Source organism: Prionailurus viverrinus, chromosome B3, assembly GCF_022837055.1.
Source record: "Prionailurus viverrinus isolate Anna chromosome B3, UM_Priviv_1.0, whole genome shotgun sequence".
NCBI classification, from domain to species: domain Eukaryota; kingdom Metazoa; phylum Chordata; class Mammalia; order Carnivora; family Felidae; genus Prionailurus; species Prionailurus viverrinus.
The window spans coordinates 141,024,486-141,041,703 of NC_062566.1; the positions used below are offsets into that span (position 1 = coordinate 141,024,486).

General features: G+C 54.2%; 1 protein-coding gene and 1 long non-coding RNA gene across 2 annotated transcripts in view; one reads left to right on the forward strand and one right to left on the reverse strand.

The window, feature by feature from the left end:
• The window catches only part of LOC125167699 (cytochrome c oxidase assembly factor 8), a 28,703-nt gene extending 27,008 nt beyond the window's left edge, over positions 1-1,695 (forward strand). The window contains exon 5 of the mRNA XM_047862220.1: positions 1,324-1,695. Within this exon, the coding sequence (XP_047718176.1) occupies positions 1,324-1,429 (106 nt within the window). The 3' untranslated portion in view covers positions 1,430-1,695. The remainder of the gene's footprint in view (positions 1-1,323) is intronic.
• Positions 1,696-14,340: 12,645 nt separating this feature from the next.
• LOC125168965 (uncharacterized) lies at positions 14,341-16,641 on the reverse strand. The gene is made up of 3 exons (XR_007153358.1): positions 16,521-16,641; positions 15,872-15,973; positions 14,341-14,422 (listed from the first exon to the last, which is right to left on the reverse strand). It is a non-coding gene; the product is annotated as an uncharacterized LOC125168965 (long non-coding RNA).
• Between the last annotated feature and the right edge of the window lie 577 nt (positions 16,642-17,218).

The window sequence follows — 17,218 nt, forward strand, 5'->3', positions numbered from 1 at the left end:
CTGCGCTTTGTCAGAGCGTCGGTGGAGTGGAATCTGGCTTTTCCTTAGTAACCCAGGAACTGCCGTCTCGATGGGGTACCGGTTTTCTCTTTCTGGAAGCCGTGTTTATTTAGGGCACTGCTTCCCATTTATAACATCACTTAAGTGGATAGAAACGCAAGATCGTTCTCGCGAGGAGGGAGATTGTCTCTTCAGCCAACACAGAGGCTCCAGAAAACGAGCGTCCTTACCTCTTGCTGTCGCTTCTTTGGAGCCCGTGGTCGTTTTGCTTCCTTTTGTCCTGGACTCAGTAAGTCATTTGCGTCCAGTCTGGACTAGAAGTTCCGTGTTCACTCATGAGTTCATTTGGCTGAAAAGCATCGGTACTTATGGACATTTCAGCTTCCAGAGGCTTAGCATTGAGAGTCTGGAATGTGTGCCTTCTGTTGTGGAAACTTCCCAAGCTTTGCCCATTCAGCAGTGGGGCGAATTTGCAAGTTTTGTACAGTAACTCACAGGCAAGTGAGCCCGTGGCTGTTGGTGAACTCCACCCCAATATTTAGAGGAAGCCCTGGAATTCTCTATTTAGAGACACAGAAGCTCAGATTGTTTAGAAAAAGAGGATGTGCAGCTTTATGACGTTGGCACTTGTGACAGATTAACTTCTCCCGATGGAGTACTTTGCGCTTCTCACGCAAATAAGGCCCCAAACCAGGATGGTCCCCACGGAGTCCTGCCACACTCAACGATTGTGGCTCCCCAGGAATGCCACGGAAGTCTTGAGGCCCCAATCTCCTTTTCTGGAGTCTCTTGGCAAAAACCAGAGGAGGATTGCAGCGGAATGGGCAAAGGTGGGGGTTCACGTGCTGAGCCTTACTCTCTTGTGATAGCCTGGGGGGCCCTGATGAAAATCCAGGAGAGGGGCGCCTGGGTGGCACAGTCGGTTAAGCGTCCGACTTCAGCCAGGTCACGATCTCGCGGTCCGTGAGTTCGAGCCCCGCGTCGGGCTCTGGGCTGATGGCTCGGAGCCTGGAGCCTGTTTCCGATTCTGTGTCTCCCTCTCTCTCTGCCCCTCCCCCGTTCATGCTCTGTCTCTCTCTGTCCCAAAAATAAATAAAAAACGTTGAAAAAAAAAATTTAAAAAAAAAAAGAAAATCCAGGAGGAAGGAGGGAAGGCTTTTAGGGACAGGTTAGCTTTAATGAGGGCAGAAAAAGGAAGAGGCAGTGAGGAAAGGTGGGGATAGTCAGGAGGACTTGCCTTTTGGCTGGGAACTCCCCTCAGAGGCTGGGGTGCTGGTCCTCAGTTACTGGGGCATCACGTGTGCTCGTCTGGTTCCTCCACAGAGACTGGTACAAGCGTAATTTTGCCATCACCTTCTTCATGGGAAAAGTGGCCCTGGAGAGGGTTTGGAACAAGCTGAGACCAAAGCAAAGGAAGACCAGCACTTAGGAGCCCACCCTGACCCCCCACTGGTGTCCCGAGTTTCCACCAGAAGCAGCTGCTTGAGCGGTTCATTTTACAAGGGCTCTGAAAACCTGTACGTGAACGGACGCCCGCACCTCCCCTGTGGGGGCCCTTGGCTTGTGTCAGGACAGGGTGGACCGGGAGAACGGGGGTCCTGGTGAGCCGTAGGCCGTGTGACTCTCCCGACTGTGGATCCCAAGCTGGCCCTGGGTCACGGACATGCTATTAAATAAAACCAGTGTTTTTGTGTACTGTTTTCTGTGTTTTGAATTCTACCAATTTGAAATAGAATAATATAAAAATATTCGTGTACTTGATCTGCAAATTTGACTCCACTGACGGGAGTGATTTGGAAGCTGGCTGCCGAGTGAACCGTACCCCACCCTCACGTGACCAGCGGCCGGGGGTTGCTGGACAACCCCGGTCAGTGCTGACGGAACGCAGCTGTCCTGGGACACTTGCACCTGCGGACGTGAAAGCAGGCGCCGCTTCTGTGTCAGAGAGACGTCAGGTGACGGCAGAGGCACCTTCGGAGAACTTGCCTCTGTTTACCCCAGTGAGGTGGAGCCTCGGTTTCCAAAGTTTTCCTGAACACCTTGCTGATGGACCACATCCCTTGTTTTCCAAATTCTTTTTAAATCAGCATTATTTAAAACAGGATTGCATGGGGGCACCTGGCTGGCTCAGTCTTTAGAGCATGTGACTCTTTTTTTTTTTTTTAATTTACATCCAAGGCAGCATCTAGTGCAACGGTGATTTCAGGAGTAGATTCCTTAGTGCCCCTCCCCCATTTAGCCCATCCCCCCTTCCACAACCCCTCCAGCAACCCTCAGTTTATTCTCCATCTTTATGAGTCTCTTCTGTTTTGTCCCCCTCCCTGTTTTTATCTTATTTTTGTTTCCCTTCCCTTGTGTTCACCTGTTTTGTCTCGTAAAGTCCTCATATGAGTGAAGTCCTATGATTTTTGTCTTTCTCTCACTGACTCGTTTCACTTAGCATAATACCCTCCAGTTCCATCCACGTAGTTGCAAATGGCAAGATTTCGTTCTTTTTGATTGTCGAGTAATACTCCACTGTATACATATACCACATCTTCTTTATCTACTCATCCATTGGTGGACATTTAGGCTCTTTCCATACTTTGGCTACTGTTGATAGGGCTGCTGTAAACATGGGGGTGCGTGTGTCCCTTAGAAACAGCACACCTGCATCCTGTGGATAAATGCCTAGTAGTGCAATTGCTGGGCCCTAGGGTAGTTCTATTTTTAATTTTTTGAGGAACCTCCACACTGTTTTCCACAGTGGCTGCACCAGCTTGCATTCCCACCAACGGTGCAAAAGAGATCCTCTCTCTCCGCATCCTCGCCAACATCTGTTGCTGCCTGAGTTGTTCATGTTATGTGAGCCATTCTGACAGGTGTGAGGTGGTATCTCATTGTGGTTTTGATTTGTATTTCCCTGATGATAAGTGATGTTGAGCAATTTTTCATGTGTCAGTTGGCCAGCTGGGTGTCGTCTTTGAGCACGTGACTCTTGATCTTGGGGTTGTGAGTTCGAGCCCCACATTGGGGGTAGAGTTTACCAGAAAATAAGATTACATATTATAAAGTGCCGAGGCTCTCTTTGTCTTCTCTTCTGGAGCCCTGTGACATGGGGGAGTCACAGCCGGCAGGAGGGACACCTGCCGCAGCAACAGGGAGGTGGCCTTCGGAGCCAGGCCGCGTTAGGGAGTGTGTCCGCTGAGGGCAGATGGGGACTTCACTGAAGCCACTTGGCAGACAGTCTGTCACAGGGTGAGGCATGATAATACAGTCAGAAGCCTAGGTCTCTGTGGCTTCTAAGCTGCTGCCGGCAAAGACGGTTTGCCCCGAGAAAACGCGGGAGGCGGAGGAAACATGGCACCCCCCCACCCGTGGAGGCCTTAAAGGCCGCGTGGAGGAGTGGGGGTCACGTGAGAGCCTCGCGGGCCTCGTGTCTGCCCAGGAGAGCGCTGCCCAGGTGTTCATGCTCCGTGCCCCGTTCGCCAGCTTCCTGTTAACAGGTCCCTGCGGGGTGGAGTGCACGCACCGAGCAGCGTGGACCTCGGGGTGTCACAGAAATAACATCACGTCGTTTCTTCACATCACACCTCTGCTCCGCTGGGATTCTCAGCCCGTGGCCGGCGTGGGTGGCACTGTGTGCGTGCTCAGACAGCCGGCAGGATTGGGGTCCCGTGTGAGCGAGTTTTTAGTTCTTCCTTTATCCCATCAAACTCACTGGCTGACCGTCAGGTTGTTTGAAGATGGTCTTTGCCCTAAATGCTGGGACATTGGAATAAACAGCAACTTGCAGTGGTATTGTTATGAATTATTTTTGCACATCAATTTTTTTTAATTTTTAAAAATTATTTTATTTGCTTATGTATTTTTAATATGTATTTTTTTTTTTTGAGACAAAGAGACAGACAAAGAGACAGCACGAGTGGCGGAGGGGCAAAGAGAGAGGGAGACACAGAACTTGAAGCAGGCTCTGGGCTCCAAGCTGTCAGCACAGAGCCCGACACGGGGCCCGAACCCACAAACTGTGAGATCGTGACCTGAACCAAAGTAGGACGCTCAACCAACGAGCCCCCCAGGCGCCCCTGCTGGTTTTCTTGACATGCTCTTGGCTCCTAGAGGCGAGCCTCTTGAGGCTTCGAGGAACACAAGCTTATTCAAATGAGCTCCGGGCACAGGTAGGGGGAAGGAAGTCAGATGTCTCCAGGGGCTCCTGGGTGGCTCAGTTGGTTAAGCGTCTGACTCTTGATTTCCACTCAGGTCATGATCTTGTGGTTCGTGAGTTCAAGCCTCACATTGGGCTCTGTATGGAGCCTGCTTGGGATTCTCTCTTTTCCTCTCTCTCTGCCACTTCCCTGTTTGCAATCTCTCTCTCAAATAAATAAGTTTAAAAAAAAATGATTTCCCGTCATAACCATATTCAAGTAAATTATTTTTGTGGACTTCAAATAATTATAGAATGAAGATTAGCTCAGGGACATATTTTATACAGCTTTTCCCTGAAAATGTCTCTGATATATTTAATGTTTCTGTTTTCTGAGTTAAAAAATAAAATAAAATTGGGTCTCTTTCCCCCTCTGTGTGTTAGGTGCCATTTGTAAGCATTCGTGTTTTGCGTTTTCGTTTGTTGGTTTGTTTTAAAGTTTATTTGTTTATTTTTAAGAGAGAGAGAGTGCACGCGTGTACACACGTAAGGGAGGGGCAGAGAGAGAGAGAGGGAGGGAGAGAGAATCCCAAGCAGGTCCTGCACTGCCAGCACGGAGCCCGATGGGGGGCTCACACGCACAAACTGTGAGATCATGGCCTGAGCAGAAATCAAGAGTCAAATACTCAACGGACTGAGCCACCCAGGAGCCCTAGTGGTGTTGTTGTTGTTTTTTTTTCAAAGATTTGATTTTTAAGTAATGTCTACACGTAACGTGGGGCTTGAACTTAAGACCCCAAGAACTTAAAACCTTAGATCTACCGACTAAGCCGGCAGGTGCCCCAACATTGGTCTTTTCATTGCTTGTGTTTCTCCAAGAAAAGCAGGTCCAGGTGTAGCCATCAGAAATGCAGGGGCCTCAGGGGTCAGTGACAACAGGAAGTCTGATCACGGTGTCGTTCCTTGTCTTGCCTCAGTCCTAATATATTGGGGAAGTCCGCCTCTGGGAGGGACAGCCAGGTGTCCTTACGACATAATAGCACTGGAGTAGCCCTCCGGAGCTGGCTTGTCTGCCTTGCGGCCCATCCCTCGGCCTCCGCTCCCTTGGCTGGGAGGATACACACCTGGCACCCTGGCCGAGGTGGCCGGGTGGGTTCGGCGTGCATCTGGCCTCTCACAAGTGCTTGCTCAACTCACAGTGACTAGTAAGGGTGTCCTTGAGCCAGCTCCTGGGCACCGCGGGGCCTCTGCAGGGGAAGGCGGAAAGCCAACTCCCGCTGGGTTGGGAACCCCCCAGTCCAGAGTCTAAGTAGGAAATGCCTTTGGTTCCCTTTGGTTCCCTGCATGTCCCATAGCTGTCAACACGCAAGGGATCTTCAGGAATTGTCCACGGAGTATCAGGGTAAGAGAGGGCTCTCCTGAGCCAGTTTCAGCTCAGGTCGTGATCTCATGGTTTGTGGGTTCAAGCCCCAAGTTGGGCTCCACACTGACAGCACAGAGCCTACTTGGGATTCTCTCTCTCCGTCTCTCTCTGCCCCTCCCCTGCTCGTACACATACGCAACACTCTCAAAATAAACTAAAACGACAACAACAACAAAAAGAGTTGCATGCTCCACTGACTGAGCTAGCCAGGCATCCCTGCTTTTTTCTGTTTTTAAATTTTATTTTTATTTTTATTTATGTATTTTACTTTTGAGAGAGAGAGAGCACGTGAGCAGGGGAGGGACAGAAGGGGGGCGGGAGAGAGAATCTCAAGCCAACTCCCTGCTGTCAGCACAGAGCCCAACTCAGGGCTCGATCCCACAAACCCTGAGATCATGACCGGAGCCAAAATCAAGAGTCAGACCGACTGAGCCACCCAGGCGTCCCTTTGTTCCGTTTTTTTTTTTTTTTTTTTTAATTTTTTTCAACGTTTTTTATTTATTTTTGGGACAGAGAGAGACAGAGCATGAACGGGGGAGGGGCAGAGAGAGAGGGAGACACAGAATCGGAAACAGGCTCCAGGCTCTGAGCCATCAGCCCAGAGCCCGACGCGGGGCTCGAACTCACGGACCGCGAGATCGTGACCTGGCTGAAGTCGGATGCTTAACCGACTGCGCCACCCAGGCGCCCCTGTTCCGTTTTTAAAAACAAAAGTAAAACACGATTAGCCATGTTCTGACACTTAACAAAGGTCTCTGGTTAGCAAATTAAAACTGTGCAGGAAGGCGTAGACTGCTACTCTTTATGGAGAGTCAGTTTCCCCAAAGGGGAGGCTGGGGGGTTCTTGCTCACAAAGCCCATGTGACAGGGGTCCCAGTGGGGGCTGGGGGTTTGTGTCACAGCCACATTTCCCTCTCCGCCTAGCCAAGCCCGCCAGGCTGCTGCTGTCCCGCGAGATGCCCCCTCAGCAGCGCGGCCCCACGGCATGAGGCACATTCCCACTGTCGCGCTCCTGTCACCACCTTCTGTCTCCAACACCCTTTCCTCTCCCCAGCCGGAAGCTCTGTCCCCATTAAACACTAACTCTCATCCCCGTTTCCAGCCCCTGGCAGCCAGTCTTCTCCTTTCTGTCTCTGTGAATTGGAATACACTAGGGACTGCATGTGAATGAAATCATACGGTATTTGTTCCTTTGTTTATTTTTATTCTTTTTTTTTTTTTTTTAAGAAAGCTCTGTGCCCAATGTGGGGCTTGAACTCATGACCCTGAGATCAAGAGTTGCATGCCCTACTGACTGAGCCCGCCAGGTGCCCCTGGAACTGGGAATCCTCAAAGTTCACGCGTGCTGCACCCTCGCAGCAAAGGGCATGTGATGGCGTTCCGTCTGGGGTTCTGTGAGGACAGCGGGGTCGTTCCTGCCACATCGATTCGACCTACTGCGTGCCAGGCCCTGCTCGAGGCACTGGGAATAGAGGAGCAGTGGAGGAGAGAGCCCTGTTGGGCCACCCACCCGTCTCGTGACCCCAGTGTCCTGTGCCCATGGTGGGGACCGCCATCCTCCTTGCCGGACAGCACCCCTTCTCAGATGTCCTGCTCACCCCACTGGTCTTCCAGGAAAGTCATTTCTTTCCTTTCATGCCATTGAAAACGAATTGATCAATCTTCCAAAAATGTGCAGGCTGCTTCAAGCTACATTTGTAGCCACTGGCTATTGATTCGCAGCGATGATCGTCTACTTTGTCCTCAGTCAGTCCTTGGGTGGAAAAGTACAGGAAGAGCCCCTGGAGGAGGGGACGAGATGGAGGGATGAGGTCGGCAGATTTCCAGGGGTGGCTTCTGTCCAGGTATTTGGGGTTATTCGTGCTCCCCCAGCCCCTGCACACACGCGCCCAGAGATGAGTTTGCCATCAAAACAGACCCCACGGTTTGGTGCAGAGTGGAGATGAACTCACAGCCAGAGGTGTAGGCAGTGGCACTGGCTCGTGGAAGGTTAGGTAGGCCATTTGCCAGAAGAACCAGTGGGCGGACAAGATTTTTATTTTAGAGAGAAACCAGCATCCCGGCACGTCCTCAGCACCTCCCAGGCCTGGCTGTGCTGCTGGGGACGTCCACCCCGGCGGGGACGCCTCTCAGAGCCACCCCTACGGCCCCAGCTCCTGCTCCGTGGCCGGAGTCCGTCCTTCCAGACGGCAGGTGGGACCTCCTCACGGGGCCCCTGGGTGGCTCAGTGGGTTCAGCGTCGACTCTTCATCTGGGCTCAGGTTGTGGTCTCACGGTTCGTGGGATCGAGCCCCGCATCGGACTCTGCGTTGACAGTGCAGAGTCCGCTTGAGATTCTCTCTCCCTCTCCCTCTGCCCCTCCTCCACTCGTGCCCTCTCTCAAAATAAATAAACATTTAAAAAAGAAAAAAGAAAGAAAGCGGGACCTCCCGTCAGCACAGGGTCCTGCTGCGTGTGGCTGAAAACCCCAGAATCTCGCCATCCGTTGGACGCGGCCTCCGGAGGGGCAGTTGTGTCTGTCTTTATCTCCGTCTTCCCCGCCCCCACCCCTGCCTCGTCTCACCGCCTGGCACAGTGGACCTGGGCCAGTAGATGTGCTGAGCGAGTGCGGTTGTGGGCCCGGCCCTTTTACCAAATAACGCTAACAGGAAGCGAGTGTTGCGGTCTGCCAGACATGGCTCCCAGGGCTTCCCTTACAGGGATTTGGGGCACCCTTAGAATACCTCGAGGGGCCCTGGGGGGTGTCTCCACAGAGCACAGGGCCTCTGGCCAGCCCCCCCCCCCCAGGTGCAGTTCCAGCTGGCTCAGTCGGTGGAGCATATGACTCTGGATATCGAGCCCCACGTTGGGCATGGATCTTACTTAAAAAAACAAACAATTTCTGGGGCCCCTGGGTGGCTCAGTTGGTTGAGCATCTGACTCTTGATTTTGGCTCAGGTCATGATCTCAGGGTCATGGGATCCAGCCCCCCTTGAAGCTCTTCACTGAGGACGGAGCTTGCTTAAGATTCTCTCTCTCTCCCTCTGCCCCCCCCCCCCCGCTCGCTCACTCTCTCTAAAATAAAAGATTTAAATAAATAAATGTTTATCCATTTATTTGGAGGGAAGGAGATGGAGGGGCAGAAAGGGAGAGCAAGAATCCCAAGCAGGCTCCGTGCTGTCAGTGCAGAGCCCGATGTGGGGCTCAATCCCATGAACCGTGAGATCATGACCTGAGCCAAAGTCAAGAGTTGGACGCTCAACTGACTGAGCCACCCAGGCGCAGTTTAAATAAGCATTTAAAAATAAATAAAACTTGCTGAAGAAACAATATGTGTATATATATTACTAAAGTTAAGTTCACTTGCTTATCTTTACCTTATCTTTACTGTGGCGACTGGACCATTTTAAATGGCACCGCGGCTCGCATTGGTTTCCCACTGGCCGGTGCTGCTGCAGCGATCATGGGCCACAGAGGTCGCCGTGGTCCAAGGGAGGGCTGGGTGAGTGTGACCAGTACAGAGAGCCATCACGGAGACCAGGCTGTACTGCTGGGATGGGCTCGTTCTCACAGAGGAGTGACGTTCCAGCTGGGCCTTGGCGGGTGAGCTCATTTGCTTGTTCAGGAGGTCGGGTCAGTGAACATTTTCTGAGCAAGTCCCCCACCCCAGGCCCTGGCACCCACCATTCTGCTCCCTGTTTCTCTTACGAGTCTGACGACTCCACAGGCCTCGCCAGCACGAGAAACATGGCGGCCTTGGGCTCACCTTCCGGGAGCAGGTGATGCATCTGGCTCGTGTTGTCTACCCCAAAACAGCACCTGCCAGAACAAGGCAAGGACAGTCCGCCTCCTTCCCCCTCCCCTCTCACAGGCTCCAGGATGCATCCACACTGAGAACAGAACGGTGTTTAACCCTTCCGCACTTCCTTTGCCTCATCTGTAAAATGGGGCATCAGCAGTCTGCCTCTGGGAGACGGGCTGACCATAGTGAGTGCTCCCAGAAGATGTGTCCCTGTCCTAACCCCTTGTACCCAGGACTGTGCCCCTGTTTGGAAACAGGGACTTTGCAGATGTAATTAAGGTTACCAGGGTGAGATCACCGTGGGTTTAGGAGGGGACCCTACATCCAAGAAAGGAGAAGGAGAAGGACAAGAGGGAAGGCCACGTGACCATGAGGGAGGCCGGGCCGGTGCGTCTTCAAGCCCTGGGGCTCGAGCCACTATTGGGGTCTGGCCAGGGGCCTGCACACCCCTCCCTCGGAGCCCCAGGGGGAACCAGCCGTGCCCACACCTCGGCGTCTGACTTCTGGCCTCCAGAACTGTAAGAGAATCTACTTCTATTGTTTGGCACCCCCTGCCCCCACCTCGTCTGTGGTCACAGCAGCCCCAGCGAACATACTGTGGCAGGCTCCAGACTTAGCGCTGATGACAGCGGCAGGAGGAATGGAGCATTTTGGAATGAGGTTGAGTGCATGTGCAGTCCTGGGAGAGGGGAATGAGATTTGTGTCTGATGGATCAGCAGCTTCTCGAATGAATCAATAAATAAAAATTTCCAGAGGCCCTGCTGAAAGTCTCCTCCCGAGTGGCATCTCTGGAGCCGAGAACCCGGGTACGAGCTTTCGTCTTACTGAAGCATCAAAGTGGGCACTTGACTTTGGTGCAGCGACTGGATGTGAGTCAGACTTGCCGCCAGTCTCCCCTCTCTTAGCCTCAGTTTCTCCATGTGTAAAGTGGGATGGCGCTCCCTGCCCTGGCAGGTGCTCACGGAACGTGGGTGTGGACCCGGGGGACAAGCTTGGTACTGAGTTTCTGTGCAGACAGGGATCACGGATGCGGGGTGTGGATTGGGGCCCAGACACAGCTCAGACGGACACACCCAGCACGGCCAAGACAGGCTCACCCCAGACGCTCTGAAGGCTGGGACGTCTCCCTCTTTCTCCCATTGTGATGATAGATGCATCTGTGCATTTCCTTACTCAGCGTCTGCCTCGTCCTCCCTTCTCCGCAGAGCTGAGCAGAGCCTGGCAGACTTCATCCCAGGGCACTGAACGCACGCAGGCCTGAGAGCCTTTCCTGGGGTGGGCAGCCTGGGTCCCTTCAGGCCTGGCCTTTGCCTCCGCACGGAGACGGGTGCCGTGGCTGTCTGGGCGGGCTGGGACTCTACTGCTCCTAGGGTGGCCCTCTAAGCCCGTCTTTGGCTGGCTTCCAGTCCCGAGATCTCCTTTCTCCTGAGCATTTCTGGAGTCGTGTGGCCCAGGCTGGGCCAACGCAGAGGCAATTCTGGTGGGAATAGGTGAGCCTGTTCTCCCAAACGTGACTGTGAATGCAGCAGATCATATGGGGACCAGGACATCTACTAAGAGAAGAAACCAGTGCAAACAATGTTCGTAATCGCACTTCCTATGTAGACAGGTGTGAAGGGCAGCCGGGAGCTGGGGAGGGAAAAGAAGGAAGCCGGCTCAGAGGGTGGTGGACCCGAGCCCCAGGGAGGCTTACCAACCTGACTGGGTGAGCCAGACCGGTGTTGGTGTGGACAGTCTGAGCTTGGAGGGGCCCCCCTGCACCAGCCCCCGGGGGTGTGAGCTCAGAGAGCCAGAGCTCTCTGGCGGCCCCCAGCCCCCACCCCCATCCCCGATCCTGCAGCAGCACTTTCCCCGGGGAACCCCCCATCAGGTAAGCCAAGCAGTGCAAGGTGTTCTGGGCAGGCGGGGGTCCGGTGGGCTTGTCGCCTGGGGCATTTATTGATGGGCGGGAGGTGAGGGTCTCTCTCCTCCCGGGTGGTGAGGTGCAAAGATGTGATGTCTGGACCACTGCAGCAACTTCTCCTACAAGGGGAGCCGGGCTGAGACTCGATTATATGCCAACTAGAGGCAGAGGTAAGAAAGCCGCAAGACACGGAGCCCCCCCAACCCCCATGGCAGCATCCGGAAGTTCAAGGCCACCCACAGGTGGCACTGGGGAGGGGTGAGGCAAATGAAGACCAGGATTTCCACCTGGGATGTGTGAAAGCCGGCATCTGGGGTGTTGAATGTTTCCTCGTTCGTTCGTTTGCTTGTTCGCTCATTTATTCATTCAGCTTAGCTCCATCTATTAAGAGCCTGAACTAGGTCCTGGGGAGGGGCAGCAGGAACTTCCAGGGGGATTCAGGTGGGGTCTGTGCCTCAGAGCGCTCAGCCGCTGTGAGGCGAGCCCGGTCCTGCTGGATGAGGCTGGGGACCATGGAGAGCAGGCAGGAGGCTACGTTCGGTAGCGGGAGCACCTCGGAGCCTGTGGGCAGCTGCTGTCAGGCATCCGGGGGTTAAAGTCCCCAAACAGTGTCCTGCTCTTAGAGGGGACTGTCTCCAAACAGGAGCAGCCTGTGCTGATTCTGGGACAGACTTGGCACCTGCGTGGCTATTTTTATCCAAAAGCTGGAAGGAGATCTCCATCTGCCTGTCCGAGGAGCCCCGTATCCGTGTCCTTGAGCAAGTACACCCCCTTCTGGAATCACAGCCATCGAGGTGGAAAGGGGGTGGCTAACATAATGTGGGTCCCTGGGCTCCAGAGTTCTACAGAAGCAGGGCCTGTGAAGAGCCTGATCACCAAGAGAATCGCCCCTGGAAAGGCTTGGTGACCCCCTCCCTGGGGTGCCCTTCTGTGAAGAGTACAGAGCTGAGGCTGGCAGGGCCCCCAGGAGAGAGAAGTACTGGGGGGCTGCCTGGAGGAGGCAGATAGGTGCAGCGAGGGGAGGGGACACGACACAGTCCGTGAAGAAGGCACCCCCAAGTTTTGGCCATTGGCACAGCTGCCCCCCAGGGATTGGGGTGGAACACAGGACCGGCTCCCATCCGCCATCCCCTCATGATGTTCCTGGGAGGCAAATGGACAGGCTGATGACCCCCACTTTATGGGGAAAAGGCTGAGATTACACCGAGGAGGAGCCTGGGCCTGGGGCCCAGTCTCCTGATTCCAGCTGAGTGTGGCTCCTCATGGGACCCAATTCAGTTCCGTCCTCTTTCCCCACTCCTTCCTTTCACACTGTCTGTGCCTGCCACCGTGCTGTGCATCACACCAGGAGCCACAAAGATCAGCCTCACCTCAGCAGCTGGGGGGCGGGTGCTGCTCGCTTTTGGCAATGGTGTGGAGGGTGCATTCCTAACCTATGCCCCTCCACCCCCGGGTGCCAGCTCATGAAGGCCCATGAGTTCTCAGAGGAACGGATCGTGCTTGGGGACCCGAGAAAACGTCCCAAGATGCCCCAGTTACTGGTGCTGTGTAACAAACAACCCCAAAACTTCACGGCAGACCTCAACCATTCTGTTAGGCACATAGACTGTGTGGTCAGGGGTTTGGATTGGGCACATCAAGGATGGCTTATCTCACAGGAGACATTTTCACTCACGTGTGTGACAGTGACACTGGCTGTCAGCGGGGACATCTGCACAAGTGCTCTCTGTGTGGCCTCCCCATGTGGCTGCTTGGGCTTCCCCCAGCAGCATGGCAGCTGGGTTCCAACAGTGAGCTTCCCAAGAGAGCCAGGGGGAGGCAATATCACCTTTTAAGGCCTGTCTTCTGAAGTCCCATAGTGTCACTTCCACTGTGTCACAGGCTTACCCAGATTCAAAGGAAGGGGACAGAGGGGCGCCTGGGTGGCCCAGTCAGTTAAGCATCTGACTTCGGCTCAGGTCATGATCTCACAGTTGGTGAGTTCGAGCCCCGCATCGGGTTCTGTGCTGACAGCTCAGAGCCTGGAGCCTGTTTTGGATTCTGTGTCTCCTTCTCTCTCAGCCCCTCCCCAACTTGTGCTCTGTCTATGTCTCTCAAAAAATAAATAAATGGAAAAAAATTAAAAAAAAAAAACAAAGGAAGGGGACAGAGACTGCAGCTCTTCACGGGAGGAGTGTCAAAATCTCACTGTAAGGAGAATGTGTGGTGTGGGAGATACTGGTTGGCGTGACCATTTCTGGGAAGTGGAACCTGCCACAGGAGCCTCAGATTTGAGCCGTCCCTGCTGGAGGGCCGTCTTTTCTCCAAAGATCGTGGCTGTGCGTCCTCCCCGGTCTCCACCACATCTCTTGCTGCATATTTGGAGCACATAGGCCAACATTTTAAATCATTTTTTTAACAGCAGAATCCTTGGTTTACAGGATGTCTTATGAAGGAACTTTGCGCCTTGGGGGCCAGGCTGCCACTGAGGAACTATGTCCCTTGCCACCTCCCAAGGCCCCTCTGTAATCCAGGTGTGGTGCCCCTACGGGTGTAGGTGTGGCTGAGCATCGCCTCTCCACGCCTCTCCCACTCCTGCTGGCTTGGGAGCCTAGTGAGCGGAGGCACTGACCGTCCCTCGCGGCAGACCGTCTCAAGGATGTCTATACAGCAATTGCCATGCGTGAGTGCTTCTCCATTGCCGCTGGGGCAGAAGGTGGTCAACTGCTTAGGAAAAAGGTCTACAAGGTTCTGATGAAGCTAAACATACACCTACCCTATAGCCTAGCAGTTCCTTTCCTGGGTATTCACCCAAGCGAAAAGAAAAGTCCGCATTTCCCAGAGACGTGCAAGAGAGCTCAGGTCAGCTTTATTCCTATCAGCCAGAGTGGAGGCAGCCCAAGGTCTCATCCACAGGGGAGCGGCAATCAACCTGGGTGAGTGTAAAAACTGCCAGTTGGGTGAAAGGTGCCAGACATGAAAGGCAGATACTGTATGATTCTATTTATATAACACACTAGAGCCAAAGTAAACTATAGTAAACGAAACAAAGCAACAGAACAGTGCTTGGGGGACTGAGAAGGGGCACGAGGGAATTTTGTGGGGTCAACATTCCATTTCTTGATAGAGGTTCCATTACACATATAAACATTTATTGGAGTGCCTAGATGGTGTCCTTCAGACGTGTGCATTTCACATTGTGTAAATTCCCCCTGAAAACACAAACATCGAACACCATTAATGATACGCATGCCAGTGTCTAGGGGGCTGGAGAGAGAGGTTTGGTTAAATGGAGAGACAGGAGATAAATAATGCAAAATGTTAATTGTACAATCCAGGTGGTGGGTATGTGGTCTTCACCGTACATTTTTCCTGCATGTTTGAGTATTTTCATGATAAAATGGGCAGATTCCCAGGGAGAATTTGTTTTCCATGACATGTGCCTAATTCCAGGTCCCCAGTGCTTTCTTTTTTTCCTTTTCTTTTTCTTTTTCTTTTTTTCTTTTCTTTTCTTTTCTTTTCCTTTCTTTTTTTTTTTCTTTTCTTTTCTTCTTCTCTCTTTATAAGATTTTGTGTTTTTTTTAAGTGTACTTATTTTGGGGGAGGGCGGGGGATGGAGAATCCCAAGCAGGCTCTGTGCTATCAGTGCAGAGCCTGTCACAGGGCTTGATCCCACGAACCTTGAGATCATGACCTGAGCCCAAATCAAGAGCTGGACACTTAACCGACTGAGACACCCAGGCGCCCCAAGATTTTATTTTTAAGCAATCTCTATACTCAACTGTGGGGCCTGAGATCAAGGGTCGTGTGCTCCGCCCGCCAAGCCAGCCAGTTGCAACCCCGCCCACCCCCACCAGTGCTTATTTCTATCTTCCTATCCATCAAACCACATTGCAAGTGTTTCAGTAACAGCTGCCCTCCCCTCCTCCGGTTTCTGGCATTACCCTTTGTAGACAGCCACATAAAACAGGTCAGGCTTCCAGGCCACATACTGTGGGAGGTCCAGCACTTTATCTCCTACGTCTGGCAGTTCGTGGAGAGGGTGTGTAGTCGGATAGTCTCCTGGGTCTGGGAATGTTAGGGCTGCGGCTCAGAGGCACGTTTGGGCTCAATGGTGAGTGGTGTGTATGCACCCACACACGGCCGAGGTGCTTTCTCCACCAGACTCAGTTGCCCTTCCTGCCTGTGTTTGAGCATCACGTCTGCACGTGGAGGCATCCTGGGCCCCACACGTGGCTGTGGGAGGGGCTGGACCATCCAGGATAGTTTCCCTTCTGGCCCGGCCGGCGGCTGGCTGGCTGGCTGGACGCAGGCTCAGGGCACTGGGGTGGCTGGGCCTTTCCGCGGAGCAGCTGGTCTTCTCGCGGGGGCAGTGTAGGGGTCCCCAAAGCACAGAAGCGAAATCATCCCGGCTTTCTACTCGGGGCAACAGGCTGGCCCAGCGCGCAGGTGGGCAGGGGCTTGTCAGGAATGCTGCGGGCCTGGGTCAGGTGGCAGTCTGACTTCGCCGAACAGGACCCAGGCCCAACTTTCCCGCATTCAGAGTAAACTGTGTGTGTGTGTGTGTGTGTGTGTGTGTGTGTGTGTGTGTGAGAGAGAGAGAGAGAGAGAGAGAGAGAGAGAGAGAGAGACTGATGGAGCTGCCCACTCCCCATCCTGACCTGTCCGCCCAAAGTGCCGCGGTGTTCCTCGGATTGAGGGGCGGTCCCTGCAGCTTAAGGTCAGCAGCTCGAGCTCCTCAAGGAAAAAAACACCCTGCAAATCTGATAAAGGTGGTTCTCAGAACCGAAGCCGCAGACCATGGCGGGCGTGGCCTGGGCGGAGAGCAAGGCCGCAGAGCACCAGTAGACCCCGGCCCTGGGTTCCGGTCCAGATGCCAGGCCGCCGTCCGGAAGCCTCTCTAAGACGGGACGGTAGCTGGAGGTGACGTGGGGGCGGTGCCTAGGCTGGTTGGGGGTGTGGGGGGCGGTGCCCAGGTGGGAGGGGAAGGCAGTGGCGTCCAAACTGAAGGGATGTGGGGGGTGGCGCCCAGGCTGAAGGGGGCGTGGCGGAAGCGCCCAGGTCGGGGGGGGGGGGGGAGGGGGGGCAGTGCCCAGGCTGGAGGGGCAAGGCGGTGGCGCCCACACTGGAGGGGGCTTGAGGAGGGGTGCCCAGGCTGAAGGGGGCGTGGGGGAGGTGCCCAGGTCGGGGGGCGGTGCCCAGGCTGGGGTGGGGCGGAGGCGCGGCCACGGGATTGCGTGGGGTGTTGGGGAGGAAGCACAGCGGGGCTGGCGCGAAGCGGGCGGTACAGGCCACACGGCCTGTGCTTACCCTCCTCCCTGCCTGTCCCTCCGAGGGTGCGTGGGCCTGTCTTTGGCCAGGACGACCCGGACAGGTCGCCCCCTCCTGACGTGAGGACCCACGACCCAGGATCGCTTCTCAGCGCCGCTACGCCGCCAAAGGCAGGCTTCCGGTTCCTCTTCCCTCCCTTCCGCCCCTTCCCTCCCTCTCCTCTTTAGACACTAATGGACTGGGGCTGGCCCCGGGACTGCACACCCCTCGGGAAATCTACCGCAAAGGGCAGCTCCTGGACGGAGACATCCACAGACAGTTATAGTGAAAAGATGAATGCTTTTGAAAAAAGATGGGAGCCCTATTCATTTTCCAATGGAGACAAATCACTGTGTGTGTGTGTGTGTGTGTGTGTGTGTGTGTGTGTGTGCGCGCGCGCGCGCGCGCGCGTTCTCTGTTGGGCACTGTTTTTTCTCCCTAAAGTTCCATCACTTGGACTCATCTGCTTTATCCTTACCACCGGCCACATGAATGCCCTTCGTCCAGGAAGCCCCCTGACCCTTGAGGGACATAGGGCTTCCCCGCTCGAAACCTGACCTGGGCCTTCTGTCTCAGCTCCACAGGCTGTCTGCCAGTGTAGGGGTGTCTGTTCTCCCATCACCCAGCCTCACACCTGACACCAGTAGTTCTCAGTAAGTATCAGGAATGAAGCGAGTACCAGACTGTATGTTCCTGAT